The sequence below is a fragment of the Pongo abelii genome, chromosome 5, assembly GCF_028885655.2.
Source record: "Pongo abelii isolate AG06213 chromosome 5, NHGRI_mPonAbe1-v2.0_pri, whole genome shotgun sequence".
In the NCBI taxonomy this organism is placed as follows: Eukaryota; Metazoa; Chordata; class Mammalia; order Primates; family Hominidae; genus Pongo; species Pongo abelii.
The window spans coordinates 153,220,711-153,232,821 of NC_071990.2; the positions used below are offsets into that span (position 1 = coordinate 153,220,711).

General features: G+C 43.2%; 1 protein-coding gene across 1 annotated transcript in view; it reads left to right on the plus strand.

Moving 5' to 3' along the window:
- The window catches only part of CCDC170 (coiled-coil domain containing 170), a 132,012-nt gene that overhangs the window by 92,119 nt on the left and 27,782 nt on the right, over positions 1–12,111 (plus strand). The window contains exons 8-9 of the mRNA XM_024249103.3: positions 6,305–6,478; positions 9,523–9,765. Of these exons, the coding sequence (XP_024104871.3) occupies positions 6,305–6,478; positions 9,523–9,765 (417 nt within the window). The remainder of the gene's footprint in view (positions 1–6,304; positions 6,479–9,522; positions 9,766–12,111) is intronic.

The window sequence follows — 12,111 nt, forward strand, 5'->3', positions numbered from 1 at the left end:
ATTGTAGTATTTTATTTTATTTTATGTTTATGTTTATTATTTTTATTTTTTTGAGACAGAGTCTCGCTCTGTCACCCAGGCTGGAGTGCAGTGGCGTGATCTCGGCTCACTGCAACCTCCGCCTCCCGGGTTCACGCCATTTTCCTGCCTCAGCCTCCCGAGTAGCTGGGATTACAGGCGCCCACCACCACGCCCGGCTAATTTTTTGTGTTTTTAGTAGAGATGGGGTTTCACCATGTTAGCTGGGATGGTCTCGATCTCCTGACCTCATGATCTGCCCGCCTCAGCCTCCCAAAGTGCTGGGATTACAGGTGTGAGCCACCGCGCCTGGCCACATTGCAGTATTTTAGAAAGATAGTGTGATGTCCCCGTGGAGCTGAGATTGTGGCATGGAGGGTCTCAGAAACAATGGCACTGATAACCCAGTGGGAGAGGAGAGTTAAACGGGAAGAGAAGGGGCCCGCACTGAGGATTCAAATTGGGGGAGATTGTCAGTGATCTTTGAGAGGCAGTTTTGGTGGAGTGGTGGAGAGCAGAAGCCAGTTTGCTTTGAGCTGAGGGGAGACTTGAGAGGAAGGGGAGTGACCTCTTAGTAGACCAGTGTGAAGTCTGGTGACTAAAGAGAAGAGAGGCATGAGGCAGTGGCTGTGAAAAACAAGATCAAAGAAAGGTTTTGCTGGATAGGATGGGGAGGAAAGTGTGGACTGAAAGAGTCCGTAGGAGGGAGCGTGGGAAGGCACACAGGCTCAAGAGCCTCGATGCAGAATTTGGCATGAAAAATACTCTAAAGTTGAAACATCCACACTCAAGTAACATATTCCTTTTCATTCTTCTGTACTTAAAACATTGAAGAATCATCATGCCTGCATTGAGGTTGGATATGCAAAGATGTGCCAAAGGTGTCTGTGAAAAATCAAGTCTAGCAGATGAGACAGGGAGATTGGGGCGTAATAGTACAATAGTGCAATTAGTGCACTTAGTGCAATAGTACAATAGTGCAATAGTGCAATTAGTGCAAATAGTACAATTAGTGCCATGATGGAGACAGGTATAGAATTTGACAGAAACCTGGAAAAAAGAGCAATGACGTTTTTTCTGTGCAGTAAGTGACCCATCTTCACGGAAGAGGGGAGCATTAAAGAGTGAGTAGGAATTTGTTAGGCGGAAGAGGTGGGAAGGAATTTGAGGCAGAAAGAATAGCAGGAACAAAGAAGAAATGGAAGTGTAAAAAGATGGCTCAGGAAATGAATGAGGTGCAGGGAGCCTGGGACATGATACTTGGTGAAACCAAAGGCGTGAGATGGCACTGGAGGCAGGTGTAGGAATCTTCGAGATAGTTCAGTCTAATGACTCAGGCTTCACTGCATAGGTCATGGGAAGCCAGAGAAGGTTTTTGAGAAAAAGAAAGATTTCCCTCAAGTCAGACTGGCTTAGAGGGTAGCAGGGGTGTCCAACCTTTTGGCTTCCCTGGGCCACATTGGGAGAAGAAGAATTGTCTTGGGCCACACGTAAAATACACTAACAGTAGTGATAGCTGATAAGCTAAAAACAAACAAACAACAACAACAAAAACACACACACACACAACAAACAAAAAACAACCATGCATAATTTTTGAGATATCTGCCACCACAGATAAACAAAAATGTCCTTGCATTCCAAGGGTTGGACACAACTGAGGGAAGGTAGGGAGCCCAGTCGGTGGCTCCCTGACTGGTCCAGTTAGATAGTCCAGTTCAGACTAGTTCAATTCAGAAGATAATAAAGATCTGAACCATGTAGTGGTTTTGTGAATGGAAATAGGGGATAGATTTGAGAAGTCTGGGAGAGTGAAGGGAGCTTTTTCTATCAGATATCTGTAAAGGTGTGATGGTGGAAAATTTGATTTTGTAAAGAAATATTGGCTGGGTTTGGTGGCTCACACCTACAATCCCAGCACTTTGGGATGTTGAGGCAGGTGGATTGCTTGAGCTCTGGAGTTCAAGACCAGCCTGGGCAACATGGTGAAACCCCATCTCTACAAAAAACACAAAAATTAGCTGGGCATGGTGGCACGCACTTGTGGTCCCAGCTACCTGGGAGGCTGAGATGAGAGGATAGCTTGAGCCTGGGAGGTGGAGGTTGCAGTGAGCTGAGATCATACCACTTCAGCCTAGGTGACAGAGTGAGACCCTGTCTCAAAACAAACAAACAAACAAAAAACCAAAAACAGGCCAGACGTGGTGGCTCATGCCTATAATCTCAGCACTTTAGGAGGCTGAGGCAGGTGGATCACTTGAGGTCAGAAGTTTAAGAACAGCCTGGCCAACATGGTGAAACTCCATCTCTACTAAAAATACAAAAAATTAGCCAGGTGTGGTGGTGTGTGCCTGTAATCCCAGCTACAAAGGAAGCTGAGGCAGGAGAATTGCTTGAATTTGAGAGGCAGAGGTTGCAGTGAGCCAAGATTGTGCCATTGTACTCCAGCCTGGGTGACAGAGACTCCCTCTCAAAACAAACAAACAAACACAATAAAACAACCACAACCAAACAAAATGAAATATTGCACCTGAGTATGGTAATGTAAATTGGAAGCCATCTAGCTGCCTGCTGGACAGCTTCACCTGCATGGTCCGTGAACACCAAAATACATTCAAAACTGAAATGACATCTGCTCAAATTTGTCCCTCTCCTGCTTCAGTCATGGTGGTAATCTGCCTCCATTTGCCCAAGCCATCTTCAACACTTCCCTCTTTTTAATCAGTTCCTAAGCACTGTAAATCCTGTCTCCTTACTAGATCTCCAATGCCTCCCCCATCTCTATATCCAGCAGCTGTGCTTTGGCTCTGAGAATTGTGCTCATTAACACGGACTAGGGAAACAACCTACTAACTGAGCTCCCAGCATTGTTCTTTGTGCCTCAGATTTACTCTCTTCATTGCTGCCAGGGAGGTCTTAAGGAAACGTATGCCTAATCTTATCTTTCTTTATCTTAAAACTGGTCAGTGGTTCTCTGGGGCCCCCAGGATCAGGTACAGATTCCTTCTTTTTCCATGGCCCCACATTCTGTGAGCTGGCCACGTGGCCTCTCCATCTTCCCTCTCCCCTGCAATTTCACCTGCCAGCAGGGGCAAACTCAGAAGCCTTCTGGGAGCGGCAGGACCCTGGTGGGGTCTGCGGTGATTACAGAGCCTAAAGACATCCATGCGGACTTGTAGCAGCACTCCTCTGGCGTCCTCTGGCTGCCTCCCACACTGCCCACAGCTATTTTCACCGAGAGAATGTTCTCCTCACCTCCTTCACCTGGCAACAGCGATCTCTTCGAGTTTCAGCTCAAATACCACTTCCTCTGAGAGTCTTCCCTAAGAGACTTACCTGTCTTTCCTTTTGCTCTCCAAGCAACATGCATCTGCCTCCCTCATGGTACTTTTTACTGTTATTGGATTGTTTTTAAATTTTTTCTTCTCCAAATATACCAAGCTTCTTGAGGCCAGAAAAAATCATTTTTTCCTGTGTTTTTCCAGGGCCTAGAGAAAGAGTCAATAAATATTATTTGAATTATAGAAGAAATATATTAAAGGCAAGAATTTCAGGTGGACTGGTATTTCTTCCCTTCCCTTACTATAAATGAATCATTAATTTTAATTGGGATTATGTTCAAATAACTCTGAGTTATGAAAGCAAATTATGTAAGCTAACTCTGTCCATCGTGAATTTCCCGTCGCTAACTGCATATGAAATGCACATTCTGGTAAGGATGGATAGTATTATGTAAATTGAAAAGCAAAGTTGCACAGATTTTAAATGCTAAATGCAGGTAATCTAGGCAGACTCAAAGACAGTAGAATGCACAGTTTCTTATTTATGCTGAACTGTGATTCAAATGAACAACATATACAGTAATCCTTCATTTCTATGAAGTTAACAGTTTCTATTAACCTTAATCTTTTGAAATATAGACAAAATCCTTGAAACAGAAACTTTCTCTATGGGGTCTCAGCTTGGTCTTGTCTTAATCCCTTTTTGCCTGTTGTAGTCCTGGCCTACTAAATGGATGGGTCATATGTAGAAATAGAAAGAAAGAGGGTTTCATACCGTCATGTAAAAGGTACTTATCTATTTTATGTAAAATACAAGCAATAGCAGTTAGGTCACTTTCATAGACAGGTTAAAAATTAAAAATTCCAGATGGCTGATACAGCATTAAAAAGTGATAACCTGAGGTTGTAGAGACAAAAGCAGTTTATGGTATTGTAGCACAATGCAATAAGTGATATTTGCAATGACTGTGACTTATAAAGAAGAGATAAAATTGTATTCATATGTATGCTATTTGCCAAAATTGGAAAATATACACTTATAAATAATTTCATCCTGATAATTAAAACATAGCTAGTTCTGGGCTTTAAGCTGGTGTGCTTCAGTTGGCAGGAAATTGTACCTATTCAAACATTTAATTGCCTGAAAATGCCAGTTGGATAAGTTATCGCAATCAGAAGAAAATATCAAAGATAAAACCCAAATCATGAAATGATGATATAGAAAGCTCATTGATTGATTTATTCATCCAGCAAGCACTTAGTAAGCATTATCCTATGTGTGGACTTGCCAGATAAGCCACAGAAATCAAGTAGAGGAAAATCTTTAAATAGCTTTCTAACTGTAGACTGCTGAAATATGAACCTTGACTTCCTTCATACAGCTCTGTTTCAGGGAGGAGGTGTTCATTTAACTTGGATGCATTAAACAATTTTTTTTTTTTGAGATGGAGTCTTGCTCTGTTGCCCAGGCTGGAGTGCAGTGGTGCAATCTCGGCTCACTGCAAGCTCCGCCTCCCAGGTTCACACCATTCTCCTGCCTCAGCCTCCCGAGTAGCTGGGACTACAGGTGCCCGCCACCACACCTGGCTAATTTTTTGTATTTTTAGTAGAGACGGGGTTTCACTGTGTTAGCCAGGATGGTCTCGATCTACTGATCCCGTGATCCACCGTCCTCGGCCTCCCAAAGTGCTGGGATTACAGGCGTGAGCCACTGTGCCCGGCCCTGCATTAAACAATTTTAAAGACATTTTCTAAAACATCTTAATTAATAAAAAAGACCCCAAAATGTTATTCGAAATTTTGTTTGTATGGTGAGCTTTGAGTTTGGAGTGCTCTGTAGAGCCTAAGAAGAGTAAAATGGCAACTGGCTAAGTTGCCAGTGGCCACCTTTGAGGCCAGGGCCCAGTTAGGTGGGAAAAATTCCCAAGGAAGGTGCATGGGTGGGTGTGTTAGTCCATTTTCACACTGCTGACAAAGACATAGGCTGGGCACAGTGGCTCATGCCTGTAATCCTAGCACTTTGGGAGGCCAAGACGGGTGGATCACCTGAGGTCAGGAGTTTGAGACCAGCCTGGCCAACATGGTGAAACCCTGTCTCTACTAAAAATACAAAAAAATTAGCCAGGCATGGTGGCATGTGCCTGTAATCCCAGCTACCTGGGAGGCTGAGGCAGGAGAATTGCTGGAACCTGGGAGGCAGAGGCTGCAGTGAGCCTAGATCAAGCCACTGTACTCCAGCCTGGGTGACAGAGGACGTGTCTGTCTCAAAATAAATAAATAAATAAATAAATAAGACATACCTGAGGCTGGGTAATTTATAAAGAAAAAGAGGTTTAATGGACTCACAGTTCCACGTGGCTTGGGAGGCCTCACAATCATGGTGGAAGAGTAAGGGATGTCTTACATGGTGGCAGGCAAAGAGAGAGAACGAGAGCCAAGCAAAAGGGGTTTTCCCCTTATAAAACCATCAGGTGTCATGAGACTTACTCACTACCATGAGAACAGTATGTGGGAAACTGCCCCCATGATTCAATTATCTTCCACTAGGTCCCTCCCACAACATGTGGGAATTATGGGAGCTACAATTCAGGATGAGATATGAGTGGTGACACAGCCAAACCATATCAATGGGTGGATCCCAGGGGCTAGATTAGCCTGAGAGGGGCGTGGTTGCAGCAGCAAGTTGTCGAAGCAGAGAGATGAAGATGTCATCAAACTTAGCCAAATGTGTTGTTTGGCAGAGTTAAGAAAACTATATAATATTCTATTGAACATCAACATCAAGGGCTAGGAGAGTCAAGAGCATTCAGACAAGGGGTAGGCAGGGAACTGGCAGGGTGGTTCAGGAATTTATTACCACATATGGGTCAGAGTCTGTGCTCCGCTCCATGCTCTCTGCAAAGGAGAATTACCTGTAAGCTTGGGAGAAAGAGGAAGAGATTCTGTGAGATCCCCTGTTAACTTTGACTTTCATGTCCCATTTTCGTTTCTGTTCTTGGGTTTAGTATCTTAAATTTCTGGATCAGCTTTCTCAGAAAATGAAGTTGGACCAGATGGCTGCCGAACTTGGCTTTGACATGAGGCTGGACATGTTTTTAGCTCGAACAGAGCAGCTGGTTCGTCTTGAGAGCAATGCAGTCATTGAGAACAAGACCATTGCCCAGAATTTGCAGAGAAAGGTAAGGGATATTGAAACTTGCCAGTATTGAGAGAAGAAATTTCTGAAAAACCCAAACATTGAAAAATAATGTACTGCCACCATATTTACCAGTGTAGCCAGGAAGCATCTTATAAAAATATGTATTTAGAATTGGAGGCTCAATTTCAAGTCTGAAGAGTTGGTAAGTGTATCTGTCACCTAAGGTCGTGTTTCAGTGTGTGTAATGGGTACCCACAATGACAGTGACTTAAGCAAGTAGAAGTTTTTTTTTGTCGTTGTTTGTTTGTTTTTTCTCACACAAATTCCTGGAGACAGGAAGTTTGGGGCTGGTGTGGCAACTCTCCTCTGTAAAGTCTTCAAGGAACCAGGCTCATTTCAGCTGATTCACTTCCCATCCCTAGGGTGATCCTTATTCTCGTGGTTCCAAATGGTGCCCAGAACCATTATATCTGTGTTCAAGATAGAAGAGAAGAAAGGAGTGAGGAATAGGGCTGCAAAAGAACAAGCAGAGGCATCTTTTGAAAAAGGCACTCAGAATTTGCTACATGAACTTTTGTTTATATCCCATGGCCGGAATATGTTTTGGTGGTCAAACCTAGCTGCAAGGGAGGCTTGCAAATGTAGCCTTTACTCTGGGTAGCCATTTACCTAGCTAGAAAAAAATTCACAGTTTCTATTACTTTGGGAGAAGAGGAGAACTGGGGGGACATTTATCAGCCTCTGCATTTATAAGCTCAGCTGCACTAGAAATTCTAGCAGAGAGAGAAGGGCTTACTTTTCTTCACTCAAAGAAAGAGTTAGAAACAGTTTAGACTAAATCAATGAATGAATGGATGAAAGGGATAAAATATAATTATTAGTTACATAATTATTGGTATTGGGGAAAGAAATAGGAAAACACAGATGTATTCTTATAATAGTTCTTAGGAGAGAAATGCTATGATACAATTCCAGTGTAGATGCTGTATAATGAGTCACATCTGGGCTCCCGATTTGGTTCCATCAAGCTGTGTGACCTTGAACAAATTATATACCTCTCTGTCTCTGTTTCCTCATATTTAAGATGGGGATGCTATATACCCCAAGGAGTTGTTAGTTTTTAATAAATAACATTTTCAAACCCTTGGCTCACAGAAGATGCTGTGTTCATGTTTGGCTTCTTCTCCACTACCATATCTTGAGACATATTTTATAAAAGATAGCATACAAACCCTATTACCATTAGAGACATTAAATTCAGCTACCATTCTTTCCAAAGTTCTGCTCAGATAATTGATTCTTTTTCTCGATATCCAACACCATTACTTCTTAATAATTATATAATTATTAAACTTACCAGTTTATAGAATTTACCAGTGTAAAATTGCAATGGAGGGGAATTCTTTTTTCTTTTCTTTTTCTTTTTGAGACAGAGTTTCGCTCTTGTCGCCCAGGCTGGAGTGCAATGGTGTGATCTTGGCTCATTGCAACCTCTGCCTCCCGGGTTCAGGTGATTCTCCTGCCTCAGCCTCCCGAGTATCTGGGATTACAGGCACCTGCAACCATGCCTGGCTAATTTTGTATTTTTAGTAGAGACAGGGTTTCTTCATATTGGTCAGGCTGGTCTCGAACTCCTGACCTCAGGTGATCCACCCGCCTTGGCCTCCCAAAGTGCTGGAATTACAGGCATGAGCCACCATGCCCAGCCTGGAGTGGAATTTGACATGAAGAAGCTTAAGAAAGGGAATTTGATTAGAGAAATATTAAAAATGCCTTGTTCAAAAATGATCTGGGTATGGACACAGCTGTCAGTGTTAGGCAGGATACTCAAAGAAGCATTTCAGTAAGTCTTTCCACCTGTTACCACTTTACAAGTGCAGAGTAGATAATTAGGGGAACTTTGATGGTCTTCAGCTTGAACACTTGATAATATATGATTCTGATTCTGATGTTTATAGCAGATGACAGAGGTTTCTGTACTTAATATTCCATCTACTAATTGTGACATGTGGAGCCCAGGAAGATTCTTCCCCCTCTAGAATCCATAGTCATTTTCTTAAATATCACTCTAATTTCCTTTTTTAAAGTTTGGTTGCCAATGATAAATGATGTTTGAGGACCTATCCTCTGCTTAGTTTGTGGACCTTACAGGCCAGGCATGTAACAAAGACCAAGAAACCTTCTTACAGTCCCTTTTATTTCTAAGATTTTATATGTATAAGCAAAGCTTACTTAAAAATCTCCTTGGTATATCTTACTTTAAAAATATACCAACTCTCAGCCAGGTGTGGTGGCTTACACCTGTAATCCCAGCACTTTTGGAGGCTGAGGCAGGTGGACCTCTTGAACCCAGGAGTTCAAGGCCAGGCTAGGCAACACGGTGAAACCCTGTCTTTACAAAAAGATACAAAAATCAGCTGGGTGTGGTGGCATGCACCTGTAGTCCCAGCTACTTGGGAGGCTGAGAGGTAGAAGGATTGCTTGAGCCTGAGAGGGAGAGGCTGCGGTGAGCTGTGATTATGCCACTACACCCCAGCCTGCGCAATAGAATGAGACCCTGTCTCAAAAAAAAAAAGTTGATATATATCCACTCTCATGTTGGGGGCCACCTATTCCAGTTCTAAGGGATTGAAAGGAGCCAGTCTAGGTTTACAGTACTCACTTGCATTGTATCTTATTTCAGAAAATGCCAGTGCAGATATTGTGGCCGTTAGATGTTGGACAGGATTTTGTCTCTCTGTCTTATTATATTCTGCTCTTGATAAACTCATCTGAGGAGTTTTTTAAAAGTAATTTTACATTTTTATGATGATGCACATAATGTTAGAGAGCATCAGATGTGGAAAGCTGACTCCTCCGCACATTTTCTGGGGCTCTTTTGTCTCAGATTTTAGGTACGCAATTAATTCTTGGAAAGGGTATGAATAAAAATGCAATCAGGAAAAGGAATCCAATGACTTTTTTGGTGCTTTACAAATTACTCTTATTGAGGTGTAGATAGAGATCAGCATTATCTAGGTAACTCATTTATATTTACTATTGTTCAATTATTAAAAAAAAAAATCCCTGTTTGCATCAAACCAGCTAAAGACACAGAAAGAGAGACTGGAGAGCAAAGAATTACACATGAGCCTCCTCCGGCAGAAAATAGCCCAGCTGGAGGAGGAGAAGCAGGCACGCACGGCCGTGGTGGTTGAGAGGGACAACGCGCATCTTACCATCAGGAAGTTGCAGAAGAAGGTGGAGAGGCTGCAGAAAGAGCTGAACACGTGTCGAGACTTGCACACCGAGCTCAAAGCCAAACTGGCTGACACCAATGAACTGAAGGCAAGTGCTTGGCTCCATTTTGTTGTTGCTTTTTGCTGGTTACTGTCAATGTTTTATGCAAAAGAATGACAGCTTTATTGGGACATGCCAGAAGAAGAAAGATGAAAGCTTCCTCTGATTTTCTAGAGTTATGGGAAAAACGCAAAAATGACACAAAAATGCAAAAATGACACAAATCAAAATGACTACATATCCATTTAGTGTCTCTTCAATATCTGAAGTGAAGCCATCATTACTAGGTGAAAAGTCAGTCAAAAGTGGTGATGTTTTCTTTTTAAAAATTTTTTTGAGGAGGAGTTTCGCTCTTGTTGCCCAGGCTAGAGTGCAATGGTGTGATTTTGGCTCACTACAACTTCCCCTTCCTGTGTTCAAGCGATTCTCCTGCCTCAGCCTCCTGAGTAGCCAGGATTAAGGCATGCGCCACCACGCCCAGCTAATTTTGTATTTTTAGTAGAGATCGGGTGTCTCCATGTTGGTCAGGTTGGTCTCGAACTCCTGATCTCAGGTGATCTGCTCACCTTGGCCTCCCAAAGTGCTGGGATTACAGGCATGAGCCACTGCGCCTGGCCTTATAAAAAATGTTTTCGAGACTGAGTCTCGCTCTGTTGTCCAGGCTAGAGTGCAGTGGCATGATCTCGACTCACTCACTGCAAACTCTGCCTGGGTTCAAGTGATTCTCCTGCTTCAGCCTCCCAAGTAGTTGGGATTACAGGTGTGTGTCACCACGCCATGCTAATTTTTTTGTATTTTTAGTAGAGACGGGGTTTCACCATGTTGGCCAGACTGGTCCCCAACTTCTGACCTCAAGTGATCTGCCTGCCTCAGCCTCCTGAAATGCTGGAATTGCAAGTGTGAGCCACTGCACCTGGACAAAAAGTGGTGATGTTTTAAGTCCAGAAAAGAAATACATTTCTCCAAAGTGTTGGTGACTGCTATTAGTGATGATGCAGGGATTAATCACATTGGAATTTGCTTAGGAAGAAATGAGAAAATGGGCACAACTGTTTGCTGAAAAGAGTCAGGCAGGCAAGGGTATTTATGTTGTGCTCTGTAGGATACATCATTACCAAGTCCAGTGTTGGTCACCAGAACTGGGGAGACAGTTCCTATATTCAAGGTGTTCAACTTCTAATGAAGGCAGAGCAAAAAGAAATGGAAACTTATAAGAATTTAATCAAAAGATTTACGTGTCATGCACGTGTGCCACTGGCAATAATATGTAACTTAATATGCACACATCATCCCCAGCAGGTGTGTAAATCGCAAGTACAGTGGACAATAACATCCTGGCTCTTTGCAGACAATGTTCTGAAACTGCTTTTTGGAAGGTTTCCGAATCTGGAAACAGACAAGCAGGGAAAAAGAATCTGGAATTAAGCCAGCCCTTGAACATGTGTAGTGGGGACCATGTTTTAGAAAATATTTTCCACTGTAGTTTCACTTCTGAGTAGTTTTCTTTTCCCTGCTGAAGCCCTTCTGCCATTGGGGCTAGACTGCCAAGTTGAAGTGTACTTCCTTGGAGAAGGGGAGAACGGGCACCCCCCAGAGAAGGGCACATATCTGAATACAAGGAAGGAGGGAAGCAAGGGAAAGCATCTGAGGTGGTGCCATGAGTGGGGAGGAAATATCAGAGGTAAATTCCCTCAACAGTCCCTTTACAACTTGAGACTGACCTTTAGTGGGGATTTGGGGTAGGGTGGAATAGCATCAGCTGCTCTAACCCTGGCTGGAAGGGGCTGCAAAGGGTGATGAATCTTGGGGTCCTAGATTGCACCCCAGTTCCCTGGAGCCTGGAGTTCCATTTTCACTAGTGAGGGATATGGATGACAGCTGAAACGCAAGCTGGAGAGCTTATTACAGGAGCAGATGGGGGTGTTCCTTTCAACTGAGGGACAAAGTGACCCTCTATCAGAGGCCCTGGGGTCATCACCTAGGCTGTGGCCCAATAGCAGCTACAGCCAAGCCTTGAATTAGCTGAGACCAATGATGTGGCCTTGACTCCGGTGAGAGACCCTCACAAATTTCACGAGTCAAATAGTAGACATAGGAGAGATTCAGGGGCAGCATGAGGGCCAGAATCACTTTTTCTAAAATCACAAGGACTTTCCTCCACCCAGTTATCATCTCAGAAAGAAGGAGGGGAGAGAAGACTCCCCTAAAGATGGCATTGCATGAACAAAAACAAATTTTAAACCCAAAGAAATGCAGTTAGCTGCAAATACCATCTGCTCTAACCATTTGGGGTGATGGTAGTGGGGAGTTTGTTTCCTGTATCCAAAGGACCATGCAGATTATCCTAAAGTTAATGTGGCTGGGACATTGCACCAGCTGCTCCTGATTGTAGGA